At 37.5% G+C, this 17216-nt stretch overlaps 1 protein-coding gene across 1 annotated transcript in view; it reads right to left on the bottom strand.

Annotated features, from left to right (window-relative positions):
• Tmpo (thymopoietin) overlaps positions 1–17216 on the bottom strand; it is a gene marked incomplete at its 5' end in the record, with an annotated part of 20987 nt that extends 3771 nt beyond the window's left edge. Inside the window, 6 exons of the mRNA XM_010629150.3 lie at positions 1212–1322; positions 1724–1819; positions 1919–2038; positions 9282–9379; positions 14938–15093; positions 17054–17216. Coding sequence (XP_010627452.1) covers positions 1212–1322; positions 1724–1819; positions 1919–2038; positions 9282–9379; positions 14938–15093; positions 17054–17216 — 744 coding nt within the window. The remainder of the gene's footprint in view (positions 1–1211; positions 1323–1723; positions 1820–1918; positions 2039–9281; positions 9380–14937; positions 15094–17053) is intronic.

Genomic DNA, 17216 nt, shown 5'->3' with positions numbered 1-17216 from the left:
AAGAAGAAAAAAAAAATAGGTATTCACTACAAAGACATCTTACTGTGTTTGTAAGGGGTGAAACTGCCACACATTCAAATTAAGTAGGAAAAAAATACAGTACACTTAAACGGCAGTGTAAATTCCCTCATTGATTTTCCATTAATAAAATCGTTAAGAGTGCATTGTTTCCACCTCTACTGACAATTTTTTTTGCTTTTGAGACAGGGTCTCAACTATGTAGTCGAGACTGACCTGGAACTTCCTATGTAGCCCAGGCTGGTCTCGAACTCACAGTGATCCTCCTGCCTCAGCCTCCCAAGTGCTGGTATTACAGGCATGTGCCACCATGCCCAGCAAGAATTCATTTTGTGGGACAGGGTCTCACTATGGAGTCCAAGCTAGCCTCAGACTCACAGCAATTCTCCTACCTCAGCCTCCCAAATGCTGAGATTACACGTGTGCACCACCACACCTGGCAAGAATTATGTATTAAACAACCAAATATAGAAGGTGCCCAATTAACAAATGGCAGTATATTTTTAGTCGTGGTCAATGCAATCTTTCCAATTAAAAAACAAAACAAAACATTATTTTAGCTTCACTGTTTTACCATGTGTAGTTACTTTCATGCCCAGATAAAAATTTTATTTCATAGGGGCTGGGGATTTAGCCTAGTGGTTCCACTGCCTGCCTCGCAAGCTGAAGGACCCAAGTTTGATCCCTGGTATGTATGTATGTATGTATAAATAAATAAATAAATAAATAAATAAAATTGTATTTCATCTCTTCATACAGATTTCTTAAAATTACAATCAATGTACCATGCAGTTAGTACATTAAAGTTTAATTATACAGGAGTTAACCAATTCAAGCACCACAAGTCATTTAAAGTCCCATTAACCTTTTAAGAAAAGTATAGCTTCCCTCACAGCCCAAGTAGCACTTTAAAACTTGCGTACATGACAGATATAAGCAGCACACAAATGACCACTCCCTTGAAAAGTGGAACTTGAGAGGCACACAGTAGCAAGAGGATGGCATTAGCATGTCGCATTGTATTAGTTAATTTTCATTTTCACTTAAGTGTCTTAAAAATAATATATGCACATATGAATTCACACACCACCCAAGAAAGAAAGCTCTGCTTCCCTCCCATTCTAAGAACAGAAATATACGATTTCCTCCTTGAAAGATCAATGATAGCATCGATCTAAATTTGGTGCATTTACTTCAGCTCGTGTCAATGGTTTCTTTGGTGTTCTTCTGGGTATGTCTGAGAATTCAGTGATTGGCAGAATAGGAGCTGCATGCTTGAAATTTCCAGTCACCCTATTGACAACCTGCCAAGATTCAAATTATTCAGACTCAGAATTATCCAAAATAACAAAGACACTTAAAAAGAAAAAGATACGCTATGGCTGTGACAATAAAAATTTAAACCAGAGCCTAGAAACAAAACACATTCAAAGCTTCACATGTGAAACCTTATAATTCTTCAAATACTTTAATAAAAAGTATCTTTACAATACTTAAAATTCTGTGCAATGAATTAAATTCATTTGTATAAGTAGCTATATTGAAAAATTGTAAAATGCAGAACTATCTCGGGAAAATCATTTAAAAACACAATGTTCAAAAACATGTTAAATTTGAGATTTGCCAAAATTTACCGCCTCCCCGTTTCCAATTAAAGGGTAATTTACAAAGAATACCACTTGTATAGTTTATGAAACATATTTACTAAGGATTCGTTGCTTGAAGCCATAATAGTTTCAGCTATGGGAGTATTCTCTGAAATTACTGCACCATCTATACGAAAATGTTGTGAAGTGTCCACCTGTTAGTTTGAAAACAAAACAAAAACAATAAATATAAAATAATCACTAAAACCCTACCAATCTGAAAACCCAATTCTGAGCAGTAAGCCTCGCATCACCCTTTTCCTTGGAGTTCTTCTTGCCCCTCGGGTGGACTCCCTAGTTAATGCCTGCAGAGGTCCGCCTTTTGAAGATCCACTTGTCCATTCAGTTTCAGTTATTCCAGGTTGTGAATAGCTCTATTCAAGCATCGACACATTAAAAAGTCATATTCTAACATCACACACCTTAACAACGGCCATATTGGCACACTACGATGCCAGACGCTCCAAATGCCAGCATTCAAACAATACTGCCTCTGCAACTATTTCTAAATATTTTGATTGAACTGACGTGTTAAGAATCAGAAAACACTAAAGGGTGGTAGAAGACACCACAGCCCAGCAATCGTAGCTCACAAATTATAATAACACAGTTAGGAGGGGAAGCGCACATTATCACAAGCTCTTTTTGTGATGCCCGGCGATTTGGTCTCTAGTATTCTAACTGCATCTCTTTGTTGAAACAAAAAGGAGACTGACTGATGATTTCAACAAAAGTCATTTGTTTAACAAGCAGTTTCCTTTTAAAACAAAAACAAACTTTTGGCTGGGGATAGAATTCAGGAGCACAGTCCTTGCCTAACATGTGCAAGGCCCTGAACTCAAACATTATTCTTTTCACGTGGTTAATTTGTTTTAGTAAAATCAGTCTGAATTATACTGAAGGAACTATCTGAATGAAGACTCCCAAGAATCAAACTCTTCTTAGACAGAATCCAAATGACATAGTGAAACACTGATCATACTTTCATCAAGTCTGCGAGCCTAGACATCACTGCGGTATCACAATGCTGCCCACAACTCACTGCAGAAACAAGGTAACCATGACGGACTTGCCTTGTAGTCTTCAAAGTGCAACCTGAAATATCAACTATTTTTTTTCTCTGAAAATAGTAACAATTCTTAGCATACTAGCTTGAAATTTCATTAAAACAATGCTTCTTAAACTGAATGTGTACTTTAGTCACCTGGAGCTTTTGTGAAAATGCAGATTTTAATTCAGAAGTTCTGGTACAGGAGCTGAGATTCTGCATTTCCAAGTGGCAAATTTTCAATTTCAAAGCCAACACTATTTATTGCCAGATAGTGAGCATTCTGAATTCTTCTACCTAGACAACACCCACCAATGCATAGTAGTATGGCATAGCATATTCCCCCCAACTCCTTTTTGAGTCTCTCTATGTAGTAGCCCAGGCTGGCCTTGAACTCACAGCGATCCTCTTGCCTCAGCCTCCTGAGTGCTGGGATTACAGGCGTGCGCCACCACACCTGGCAGTATAGCATGTTTAAATTGTCACTATTCTTTTCAAGTTAATATTTTATCTAGGTAACTTTATGTCCAAGTCAGAATCTATTTAATTTACAGACTTTTTTTTTTTTTTTACTGTCCTCTTGGGCAATAAAAATATCCATTCGGTTAGATAGAAACAGCACTACTAAAACTCCATAAAGCTATACACATAATATCATGTATCTAATTACACACCTAACTGTATTTGGAATTGAATTATAAGGTTTTACTTTTGGCTGGTGTGGTGGTACACACCTGTAATTACATCACTTTAGCAGGCTGAAGCAGGAGGATTGCAGGACCAAGCTCAGCCTGGGTAATTTAGGACTTAGCAAAATCCTGTCTTCCAAAAAAATTTTAACAAGTATTAACTTTTATTTACAGCCTGAATCTCAGGGTTACTTATCCTTCTATCAATTAAAAAATATTTGCTGAATACAAAATTGATGTTAGTCAAAAGACAAATGTGCAAACAAATCACACAACCACTTATTAATAGTCAATTTCCCGGTTACTGAAATAGAAGGAAACAATCATTTTAATCTGAGGTTCTCGACCCTGGTGGCACAATAACATCTGGGAAAAGCTTTGAAAAACTATAAAATTCCCTTGACTCTATGTTAGCCCAATGCAATCAAAATCTCTTCTAAAAGTACATGGCAGGGCTAGGCTTAGTGGGAGGGAAGGCAAGGAGTGCAAGGCCTTGGGTTCAATCCCCAATACAAATAAATAAATGCAAATTTAAGTGAGTAAGTGCAGCCAGGCACTGGTGACACATGCCTGTACTTCCAGCTATTCAGAAGACTGAGGCGGGAGAATCACAATTTCAAGCCCAGCCAGGACAAATTACCAAATCCCTGCCTGAAAATAATTTTTAAAAGGGCCAGGAATCTCACAGCTCAGTGGTAGAGCACTTACCTGACAAGTACAAAGCTATGGGTTTAATCCTCAATACCACCAAAAGAGACAAGACAGACAGACACACACACACCACTTTCAATACTATTCCCACTTAATAATTAATTGCTCGGGCTGGGGATTTGGCTCAGCAGATCGGTGGCCTGCCTCGCAAGCACAAGGACCCAAGTTCGATCCCCGGTACCAAAAAAAAAAAAACAAAAACAAAAACAACAAAATAATTAATTGCTCAATGCCAGTCAAAACAATCAGAAGTATTTTTAAAATCAACCGCGTTAGCCAGGTGTAGTGGTGCATGCCTATAATCCCACCACACTGTGATATGTTAAGGCAGGAAGATCACATATTCAAGTCAGACCTGGACAACTAGGGGAGGCCCTATTTCAAAGTAGAGGGAAGGGCTGGGGATGTAGCTCAGTAGCACCATGCCTGTCTTGCAAGTGCAAGGTCCTGAGTTTGATCCCTGGTACAAAAAAAAAAAAAAAAAAAAAAGGTTCTAAATCAAAGCAGAATGGAAAAAAATGGGCTGGGGATATAGCTCAGCACAAAGGCCTTGGATTCCAATCCCTGGTACCATACACACAAAAATCCAGCTTGACAGTCTAGTCTATTTGATATTACCAATACACACTCAGTATTTTAAAAAATCTTTACAGAAATACATTGCTTGAAAGGGCTAATGCAGTTTATCAGTCATGCAAATGATACTGCCAGATATTTACCCACAGAAGGTGAAGAGGGGAGGAGGGGAAGAGAGCCTCTTTCCTTAAACCTAGGAGTTCCAGCTTTATTTTCTATGCTTTATTTAAGTAACTAAAATAATGTGTATCAACAATTTTAACCTAGCACTTACTGAAACCATTATGACTAAAAATAAAAACAGCACATTTTAAAGGCCAAGTTCCACTTAAAGATTCTTTATTTTCTTCTGTGGAAAAAAACACAAGAAACTCATTAGTCACCTGTGGAACTAGCTCAGAACACTGTAAAACATTTTATTTTGTTCAGATTTAATAAAATCTTTGGGGCCGGGGACTTAGCTCAGCGGTTCGGTGGCCTGCCTTGCAAACGCAAGGACCCAAGTTCAATCCCCGGTACCAATAAACAAACAAACAAACAAACAAATAAATAAATAAATAAATAAATTCTTCAGTTGGGAACTACCAACCAATTTTATTAGTTGTTATCATTACCTAATTCAGAATTAATTCTAATAAAAACCTTTTACACAAGCAAAAAAGATTCTAAATAATTTTTTCTAGAATTTGTCATGTTGATAGAATTATGTATGCCTAAGTGGCATTCTTTGTGTTACATCTTGTACTCAAAAATGTAAAGGCGCTAACCCTAATTTTATAGTTAAAGTTAGTATATAAGTGATTATTTAGTTTGGGAAATGAATATTGTAACTCAGTACTATAATTATATAGTAAGGGAGCAAATTTTTTTTTTTTGGAGACAGGGTCTCACTATGTAGTTGAGACTGACCTAGAACTCACTGTGTAGCCCAGGCTGGTCTCCAACTCACAGCACAGCGATCCTCCTGCCTCAGCCTCCCAAGTGCTGGGATTACAGGGGTGTGCCACCACACCCGGCAATCAAACATTTATTGACTGAAAAGAAATTGACCAATACATAAAATAAGTCATGTGACTGCTATATGCTTTACAGCTAAAATGAAAATTGTAGCACCATTCACATCCAACAAGATGTTCTACAGAAAGTCTTGATTTGTCATGGAGACAAGAGGAAGAAATAAACCTGTCTCCACTACCATGTGATAAACTATCAAGTAACTCAGAAGACACTGAGTAACTAAGGCCACGTGAATGCAAGTGCTGAGTGATTAAAGGCTATAAATCCTCATCAAAAATTTAGGCACAATAAAAAAAAAGCCCTACACAAAACTAGGTTAAAAAAAGAATTAAGATTATTAAATGCTACCTTATTCTAAAAAGCCTTCTACCAATTCAAGTAAAAATAGGACCAATATAATTATTCATACTAACTTTAAAAATCAAAACAGCTGGGTGTATGGTACATGCCTGTAATCTCGACTACTCAGCAGCTGAGGCAGGAGGACTGCAGCTTCTAGGCTAGCAAGAACTTGTTTCTAACTAAAAAGGGCTGGGGAGATGGCTCAGTGACCTGGGCTGATTCCCAGAATCACAAGAAAAAACATTTTAGGGCCGGAGATTTAGCTCAGTGGTTTGGCTACCTGCCTGGCAAGCACAAGGTCCTGAATTAGATATGTGGTATCCCCCCAAAAAAAGAAGAAAAGAAAGAATTTTTTTTAAGTAAGCAAAAAGAACAAATAAGAACAAAATCAAATTCATACCATATTCTTTCAATAGAGAAAAGTTCTTTCATATAGCTGATTAGGATGCAAAATTCTTCAACACTTCAATCTTATGGAGAGAAATTTATTGACATCTACCCAAAAACTACAAAATGCCACTATGTTCACAACAATATACCACTGAAAACTCAAAGATCCACCACAAATGGTTGAAAAATAGTATATCCATAAACTGTAACACATAAAATACAGTTGTACAAAGCAGTGAGGAAGATGGCTATATTCTGATAAGAAGTAATCTTTAGGATCCATATTTAGGTTAAAGATAGAAAGAAATGTTCAAAGTAGGCTGCCTTTTATGTAAGGGAGACAAGCAAATACAAAATATACATGCATATGCACGTATAGTTATATTTTTAAAAATACAGGTAGAAGTCAAATTTGACTCTTTTTTCTTAACTAAAACCACATACATATTTTCAATAATGATTTAAAGATGAGGGCCAGGGATTTAGCTCAGTGGTTCTGCTGCCTGCCTTGGAAGCTCAATTGAGTTCAATCCTTGGTACCAAAAACAAACAAACAAACAAATGAGATAAAGTGCAATCCTATTACAAAACAATAAAAAATAAAACCTAACAGTACATTAAGTTATGGCTTTATGACATGAAAAAGAAAAAGAGATTCTTTCAAGTATCTTTAAGCAAAGTATTTTGACTTTATAACCTAAAGGAGGGTGGGCACCAGTCAGATTTGGTGGCACATGGTGTAATCCCAGAAGTCTAGGAAGATGAGGGTGAGGATACAGCTAAGGTGGATTCAACCCCTACTACCACCCCCAAACCCTCCAACTGTACTTTTCAATTTCATGGTTAAGAGTAATGTTATATTATGCTACAACTGATACATACATAAACAGTATCACTTAAAGAAAATACTCATCATAGGAGATACAGTCTACATTAGTAAATTTAAAATATCACTATGTGGCCAGAGATTTAGCTCAGTGGTGCCACCGCCTGTCTTGTAAGTGCAAGGTCCTGAGTTCGATTCCCAGTACAAAAAAAAAAAAAAATCACTACGTGTTCATGATTTATTTTCCTCTTTAATAGGAAGTAACTGTTCCCACTGTTTGTAACTTTACCTACTAAAAAGGCCTAAAAGCAAAGATAACCCAGTAGAAATGAATACCCAGCAAAAATAATCACTAAAGACAAATGGAATAAGACAGAAGATGGGGCTCACCTTTTGTCTGGGGGTACTGCTCAGTCACACAGCACTTACCCAGCATGCACAAGTCCCTCACTTCAATCCCCAGCACCACAAAAACAAACACACACTTATAGTGACAGTGCCCAGGATTGAACTCAGGACCTTGCGCTCCTGAGGCAGGCGGTGGCATCACTGGGCTAAATCCTTGGCCTGATGGTAACTGATCACAGATATATAAAGTCCCGGATTTAGGCAATAACCGACAGCTGTTAAAACTATTACATAAAGGGGTGTAAAACTTTGTATCAGATGGATCAATCTTACAACAATGGAACCTATGACTAATTTTAGCATTATCAGAAGGACATCCATGGGCTGGGGATTTAGCTCAGTAGCACAAGGCCCTGAGTTTGGTCGCTAAACTCTTCTATATCTTAAATTTTCTATTCTAATATCTCATGCCTGTGACATCCTAAACTGGGAATTGGACCTAGGGCCTGGTACATGTGAGGCAAGTGTTCCACCACTCAGCTGTATCCCTAGATCTTTTTATTTAGAGACAGAGCCTCACTAACTTGCCCAGGCTAACCACAAACTTGCAATCCTCTGGCCTCAGACTGCTGAACAGCTGGGATACAGGGGGGCACCACTGTACCTGGCTCCATCAAACTCATTTCTTACAAGTAGTTCTAAAGTCCAACTTCTCAGCTGTATCAAATGAAGAGGAGGCTATTGCTCAAGAAATCAAGAACATTTCGTCTGAGGATACAGAATTTTAAAGTGACAAACAGAACACGGAAAAGATACATAACGAGGGTGAGGAATAACCTCTAGGGATAGCTGTCTTGTCCTGTCAGTCAAACCAATGCTAAATTAGAGGCAATAATTTGTTTTTGGTCAAGCAGTTCATTTTATACATATCCTTAGTCTCTTGTATTTCCCTTTTTAAAAACATCATCTTGCCTCTTACATACACATATGCAAGCAAACTTTTATTTAGAGTAAAGAAAACAAAACAAAACAAAACAATGTAGTCTTAGAACCAGACTAGCTTCAGAGTTTAAGGAAAAAACACAAGAAAGGCAAAAGCAGTCAGAAATTTGTAGACAAAGAAACATATATACAACTATTTCCTTGTCTTTTTTTTTTTTAAAAAAAAGTTGTTTCAAAAGTGCTTACAGAATTGTACCTTTATAAAGCATTTCTCTCAAAAAGCAGTGTGGGGCCACAGATCGGGCTCAGGGGTTCCGCTGCCTGCCTCGCAACCACAAGGGCAAGTTCAATCCTCAGTACCAAAAAAAAAAAAGCAAGCAGCAGTGTGGTGGTACAGCTCTTTCTTGCCTAGCATACACGAGGCCCTGGGCGCCGTCCTTACCACCACAAACCAACCAACCAGGAGGAAGTATGACTGGCCTTGACTCATGCTCAGTGTGGAATAAAATCCAAGCGAGTTGTTCACCAAACACTTGCTTTTGCTGTAAATATAAACTACTCTACTGGCACAAACCCATGAAGCTGAGATTTCTTATGCCACGTAACAGTGAAATTGTTTATCGAGTATGCTGAAATCTAGATGTCCCCTATTAAAAGGTACAAGGACAAGACGGATGAGCGTTGTGAGATTACTTACACCTGTACACAGTGACCATGAAACTAGATACCTGATTGTGCTCAATTCTTCTTTGCTTGAGTGTTACTGGAGTCTTTGCTCTGCCCTTTAGTGGTTCTCTCTTCTCAAGCTTGAGCTCTATTTTAGAGTCTGGAAATAACATTGGAGAAAACATTACTCTCTGGAACACAGAAGCTGCATTTTCTGTTCATACTTTGGAACCCTGGTTTTAGGCACATTAATACAAAAAATAAACGTCTCTTGATAAGAACAACCTCAATATATCAAAAAAATTTCAACAACTTGTCTCAAAAACATTTATTTCATTCCTTTTCTCTCCCCTGCTCTTTAATCGATTGCCACTTCTTCCTACTTTTTCCTCAGACTAACAGCCTTTAACGTAAAAGCAAATTCAGTGTATACCTAAAACGTACCAATAAACTCAATGAGAAAAAAAAAAAAGCAATTTCAGTGCTCCAGGGGCAGCTTTTCACTAGATAATTTCAATGTGGGAGAATATTAAGACAGTTACCACTGTTTTGTCCATGAAGTACATCACTACTATATAAAAAGCTAGCTTATTAAAGTTTGGTATGTGGAGGGGAAAAATCAAGACAGAATTTTAGGAATGAAAAAGCCTGTCTGGTATCAAAACTCTACTAACAATGAACAGTAACTGCCAGTGTTAAGATGTGAATGCAGTAGAATAGTCACTGGTACAGCGTATGCTTAACACATGTGAGGCCCTGTGGATCAATCTGCAGCCCCAACATAGAAATAAAGTCTCTTCTTTGATGTAGTTACATAAAGCCCAGCTACAATACAACTAAGGCAAGAAGGAATATTGTTCACAGAAATGTACAACCAATCACAGGTCACTTTTCTACTTCCCCATAATAATATAACATTTCTTTGAAGATAAGCTAGTACTTTATTGCATTACTAGCTTACCATCATGATCGTCATTAAGCCAACAGAAAACTATGTATTTTTTATCCACTTCAATATTTCACGTTTCCAGTCTTGATTTTGTTACTATTTGAGGATCTACATTTCATTTTTTATTTTTATTTTGGTACCGGGGATTGAACTCGGGTCCTTGCGCTTGCAAGGCAGGCAGCGGAACCACTGAGCTACATCCCTGGCCCCGAGGATATACATGTTAAAAAACATTGGTAAGATTTTTAACATCCTCACTGTGGTGGCCGTTTATCATAGTGCAACAAACTAGTAAAATTATTACTTCTAGACCATCTACTACCAAAAATTTAAGTTAGATTATTTTTTTATCTAAAACAAAACAAAAACAAGAGATAGGTCCTAAACAAAGCTTTAGCTTTGCATGAACTCAAGGTAAATGCACTAAAAAAGTATCAAGACAGACATGCTGTCTTAAACCGGGAGTGGTGGTGCATGCCTGTAATTCCAGCACTTGGGAGGCTGAGGCAGGAGGATCGCTGTGAGTTTGAGACCAGCCTGGGCTACACAGTGAGTTCCAGGTCAGTCTCAACTACATAGTGAGACCCTATCTCAAAAAACCAAAACCAAAACCAAAAAAAGACAGCCATGTGTCTTCCCAACTTTTTACTCTGATAATAGTCAGCACAGAATGTAGTTGCAGTCCCTATTCCCTAAAGTGATTTTTACTAAATTGGTTCAAACAGTTAAATCTTTATTTAGTACTGAGCTATCAAACTCCACCCCCCATCTCCCAACATTTCTATCAATGTATCTATGTTTGGGACAACGCTTAGCATTATGAAAATCTACTTTTGTGCTTTAATTCAGAATCTGAGAAAGCATGAAGTAAAAAATGTATTAGCCAAGGAGAAAATGATTAGACAAATTAGGTATCTGGTTGAAATTAATTCCTTTTACAAAGTTAGATTCCAAGTCAGCCAATAAAAACACAGTCCTCAAATAGAAGAAAAAGCATTCAAAAGTAACTAAAACATTTTCAGTTATACCACCGGAATGTCAAGCGAGTTTCAATGATGAAATGGAAAAGGAATGTTCATCTACAAATATTCAATTTGTTGCAACTCCAAGAATAAAGCACACATACAACACGTTTCTGGAGACCACACGAAACTGTTCCAATTTAACAACTTTATTGAATTTGCAGGAGCATTCTACAGGAATACATTTTAAAAGTCACATAGCACTTAGCAGGTACGTGTGCACATGTACATTGCAGAAGACAGATAACAAATAAAATTACTTCCAGAAAGCTGCAAAGATAGAAGGTGCAGCCTATGATAATGGCTAGAGAAGCAGCCACATTTTGTTATGCTTAAGACTATTTTCCATAACGCCTCTACTACAGACTGTCTTGCCTTAACAATCATAGAAATGAAAACAGGATAATACATCGCTTTATACAAACACAGACACTCAGATATGGTATGCTTTCTTAAGTCTTTAAAACAAAAATAAGTGCAATTTGCTCTTAGCATCTAGATTATTGGTCTAAATACTCATGAAATATAACATACCTTGAAAAAAAAAAACAAAGAGGAAGAAAGGGGCCCCACCTTTTCATTGTCTAGTTCACCTAACAAAACAGAATAGTGAAGGAGTGAGCAAGCATGCAGAGAATCTATCATGCGGAGCAGTGCTCCTCAGAGTGTGGCCCATGGATTGGTACGGTCTGTGAAGTGTTAACTACCTGGCTCTGAAGAGGCCCCCACATCAAAACAGAAACCTACACACTGCTTTTGCTACCAGTAAATGTTCACTACAAAAATCAATCCTGGCAACTGGCCTAAAAAGTGCCTCTAGATAGAAATAATAATAATGTGGGGGTGCTAAGGACTGAACCAGGGCCTCTAACCCGCTGAGCTGCACCCCCACCCCTTCAGATTTCAGTTCTTGCGCACGATTATCTGCGGATGAATGAGTCTGTGGACTAGTAGTTTTGTCTGACACCACAATGTTATAGACAAAAGCAGCAAATAAAAGTGTGAAGAGTAAAGGGTGGACAAGTTCTAAACAGTGAAGATAGACATGATTAGCAGAAAGAAAAAAAAATCATTATTTTGAATATGTGTTTATTTCTATCCTAAGTACAAAGGAGCATGTGTATGGTAGTATTAAAAACAGTAAGGACTCTACTTATATTTTAGTTATTGGAATATCCTTAGTTTTGAAGAGTTGTAACACAAGTATGTGATCTATAAAGCTTATGTTTGTATCAACCTATCAAAAAGAACAGTTCTACACAGGGAATTACTTTTACACTACAATTTAATGAATAGAAGTGTAACATTTAGAAATGAGTGCAATCTGACCTTAAAAATATCTGACATTCCTACAAAAGCTCCTAAGTTTTCCACATCAAAAATAAGCCAGATGTCTTTATCTTTATTAGTGTTTATTTCCACGCTTTTTAATTATTTTGTGTACTTCTCCAAATAATGCGCCACCTTTGAAAGGAGCAACAGTCAGCTTATTCTTAGAAGCTGGACTAATTTTGCAATCCTTCAACCAGAGATGCCGGCGGCCAACAGTGGAAGATGCCATGGTACGGGCAGACACCCTCACTTCATCAAATGCAGCTTCACAAAGAAACGAAGCTGCATCGTACGTTTTGCTCAGAATCTCAAGCACCTGGGGTGTACGACTAGGATCTGAGCTAAGAATTTGTGCAGCCTGACTGATATCTGCTTGCATAGCCTTAGCTACAAAGGCGGAGTGGGTTGCAATCTGCAGTGCTGATGCTGTAGTCTCGTATGTTCTACAGAGCGCTAAGTCCAAATGTTTATCGCAAGACTCAGCGGAGGCTGGCTGAATACCTGCTGGTGGGGTGGCTTCAGAAATAAACCCCAGGATTTCATCATCTACTTTTGGAACTGATAATATTCGAGTTGCCTCCCTAGCAGAAACTGGATACTTGCATGCCAATGAAGGTAGCTGTCTGTCAATTTGCTGCCACTCCTCTTCAATTACTTTTAAAATAGATTCATGGAAAGGAAAAGATAGCTCTGAGGCCTCTATTTTATCATGCTGTGACTGGTTAGACATTTCTATGCCTAAGGCGGTAAGCGAATGAGAGATAACAGCTTTGGCAGAAGCAGACATCTGTGCAGATCCAGGTATACTCTGAAACGCCACCAAGGAGCTGGAATCCTTTCCCTCTACTGCCTTCTCACTGAGTCTAGGGGCTTTTCGTGGAGGAGACAGGGATTCGGTTTCTTCAAATTTAGATGGATCAATTCTCTTAAATATTTTTTCTATATCCAGTGCGGGTATGGGGTTAGAAGTCCCAGGCAAACTACTCACCCCACCCTGGACTAACAGAGAATTGACATAATCTCTGATTGCCTGAGCAAGCGGTGGAGAAAGCACTTGTGATCTCCTACACTCCTCTAATACTTCCCTTTCGCTGGACAGAATTGACTGATCTGAAATATTGGCCCTTTTAGTAGGTAATGGCTGAATTCCACTTTTTTCTCCACGGTAAATATTTTCTACTATGTCTTTACAATAAGTAGTAGTGGTTTCTTTAATCACTGAAGGAGAAGCTGCAGTAGAGACCATGGCAGTGAGTTCATGCTGAGAAGATGACGAAGAACTTCTCTCTAAACAACTATCAGAGCTAGACTTGGAGGAAGTAAACAGACTCCCTCCAGAGGCTAACTTCTGCATCTGCCCCTTGCCAGGCAAGCGTGTGGTCATGAGAGGCTCCCTAGGTGGGTCTCCCTTAGAAGTAGGGACTCTCTTAGCTGCCTGTAGTTCTGTCCTGCCCAAAGGAGGACGGGTGGAGATTTCAGGAAAAGAAATACCCTGAAAAAATCCACCAGAGGGAGTAGTTGGAAGTTCAGAAAAAGCAACAAAATCCCTAGTGGACTTCACTTTCTTGTGTTCTTTCTTCTTTCCTGTAGAGGCAAAAGAGGCAGGAAGTTTAAGTATTACCTGTGTTTAAGCTAATTTTATTCTTTGCCTCCTTGCTAAAATAGTGCTGTTGAAGAAAAAGACTGTATTTCATATCCTGAACCAATTCGGAAATTTTAGTATATGTGCTGCCAAAGTGAGCACAAATTTGGAAATTGCTAATGAAGTATAAGCAATTTAGATCAAATTAATCACAAAATTAACAAATCACATATGAATGAAAAGTGCTTAAGTATAAATTACATTTGTAATAACTTTAAGGAGTTATGTCATGTATTAGTCCCCAAAATAAATATCAGTCTGATTTTTAAAAAATAGTATATAAAATTATGGTTAAAATATTTTCCAAGTTTGATCCCTGGTACCAAATAAATAAATAAATAAATAAATATAATTAATTAATTAATTAAAATATTTTCCTTAAAGTTGCTGTGAAATTAGATTAACTAGCAAAAACTATATACAATTTAAATGCCTACCAGAAAAGAAAATATGGCATATTCAAACACTATCACTTTGTATAAATTATAAGAAATAAAGAGATACATATGTGACAATATTAGATCTAAAAAAATAATATGGCCTAAAAACAAATATCAGCATACAATTTATAGATTTTTTTAAAAAAGTACAAGCTAATGCCCTATATTAGATGAGTAAATAAAAAAGCAAACTTGGAAGATCACTCAAATGATATAAACAAAAACAATGTTTCGTGCCAACATTGTTTTCAATTTTACCCTCTTCATGGTCACTGTATCTTATGAATCTGAAAAAAGTTACATAGATTTGAGTGACATCATTTCAAATTTTACCTTCTTCGTTGTCACTGTATCTGTCAGAGTCATTACTTCCATTCTGCCTTGTATTTTCTGAAGAAGAAATTGTTGGTAAAGGAGTAGAAGATCTTGATTCTGTTCCTTGTTCCCTCAGTTTCAACAGCTTTTTCTCATAAAGCTTCCTGGTTGTTCCTGTATTAAGACAAAACCTGCTTTAGTATTTGCACTGTCTTATTTAAGATCCGGGTCAGAAACTATCACAGTTAAGAAGCATCACAGCCAGGTATGGTAGTGCATGCCTAACAGTAATGCTAGTAGTCCAGGAGGTTGAGGCAGGAAAATCCCAACCTTGAGGCCAGCCTAGGTAATTAATTTATCAAGATGCTGTCTCAAAAACTAAGAGTTGAAGACATAGCTTAGTGATGAGGCCCGAGCTTCAATCTCTAGTAACACACACGTGTACACCAAGCATCATATGTTTACTTTCACCCTTTCCTTTTTCTAAACTGAAGTGCTTAAAAATAATTTGTAATGTACTTTTTCTAAAACAGGTATTTCCCCAAGACTTTATTACAAGATTACAATATTTCTTGCATTTAGTTTATTTGCTTATGCTTGTGTACTAGGGGTCAAACTCAGGACCTGGCTCACGCTAGGCAGGTGCTCTACCACTAAGCCACACTCTCAACTCCCTGGTATTTCCTTTACTGAAACAGAACACCCAGTAGGCGTTAAGAGGAGGTTGCCTACTAAAGAACTATATGTGACTACTTTTTCTGCAAGTCTTCAACTTTGTATAGTTGTCTAATAACTACATAAAAATACTCGTTAATACAGAAAAATCTTTTTTATAAACAGGCTGTACTCTCTGAAGAGTGACAATGATCACATTTCACAATACTAAGGGACTAATATGCCTACAAGGAGCCAGTTATGAGGAAAAGTTCTATAAGCCACACTTAAGGAGGCTTTATTTTGTTTTATACTAGATGTGTATCCTTATTTCTGCAAAAGAAGTAAAACAAGAAGGAGATCTTTATAAACACATACTCAGAAATGTTTACATAAATGGTCTTAAGATGAAAAGTTCATATCCCGACAATAACATAGTATATATTAACATCAGTAAACATTTTTCAGTGTCTCTTTTAGAATTTTAAACACAAAAATTTAATGAAGGTATCAAATGTCTATTGGTAATTATACTCTTGGATTTAACTGTTAATCTAAATCCTTACGGTGTAACAGCCCCAAACTGCCAAATCATCAGTGATCAAAATATTGCAACTTGGAAGACTGAAATAAATTTTTCTCAAACACGAAGGCAGCATTAACTTTGCAGTTCATTGTCACTTACAAATAACCCAATGATGGAAATCTAGTGTATGTGACTCTTAAGTTTTCTTTTCAGTTTATTCTTGTATCATTTTTTTAATTACAATTTTTTAATGACTTCTCGGGATTTTGTCCCTCCTCCGCCCTTTTCTCCTTTCTTTCTTTTTTTGGATACGGGGTCTTGGTATGTAGTTTAGGTTGGTCTTGAACTCACCAGGTAGCCCAGGCTGGCCTCGAACTCATGGCAATCTTGCTCCAGCCTCCCAAGTGCAGGGATTACAGGGTTCACCACAACCATGCCCAGCCTAGAGTATCATTCTTAAAACCTTACCATAAGATACCCTTAATGATAACTGGAAAAGGCTACGATGGTAAAAGTTTGATAATCAGAATACCCTAACCATTACTGTAATTTGGATGAATTGGCCAGTTATGTTACTTAGATTTTCCTCAACTGCCATAAAAGATCCAGATGGCCTTACAGGTAGTATGTGATACCAGCAACATACAAAACAATCTCAAACAACAGGTAATTTTAACTTTTCTTTTGGTATTGGGGATTGAACTCAGAGCTTGAGCTTCTGAGGCCGGAGGCAGCACCACTGAGCTAAATCCCCAGCCCAACAAGAGATAATTAGAAAAAAAAATTAATTCAATTCTGTAATTTTATTTCCATCATTTAGAGTCAAGAAAACTAGTCTAGGTCATATAAATGGTTAATGGCAGACTGGCCCTTAGAATCCAAGTTGTGACCACCAGGCAAGAGGCAGGACAACTGTGCTTCATATACAAGATATTTGAAATTTTATCAACGTACCCACAATAGGACCAGGATTCACTCCGTATCTCACAAGCTGATCAAGAAGGTCTTCATTGGAGAGCTCTGTTACATCTAGGTCATCTCTATCTTCTATTCTTGGTTTATCAGTTTTCTTTGTGGCTTTCTGTAAACAAAGTCCAATTATCACCTCCACATAAAT

This window comes from Fukomys damarensis, unplaced genomic scaffold, assembly GCF_012274545.1.
Source record: "Fukomys damarensis isolate Sample0158 unplaced genomic scaffold, DMR_v1.0_HiC HiC_scaffold_15, whole genome shotgun sequence".
NCBI lineage: Eukaryota > Metazoa > Chordata > Mammalia > Rodentia > Bathyergidae > Fukomys > Fukomys damarensis.
This window is presented reverse-complemented; position numbering and strand designations above follow the sequence as displayed.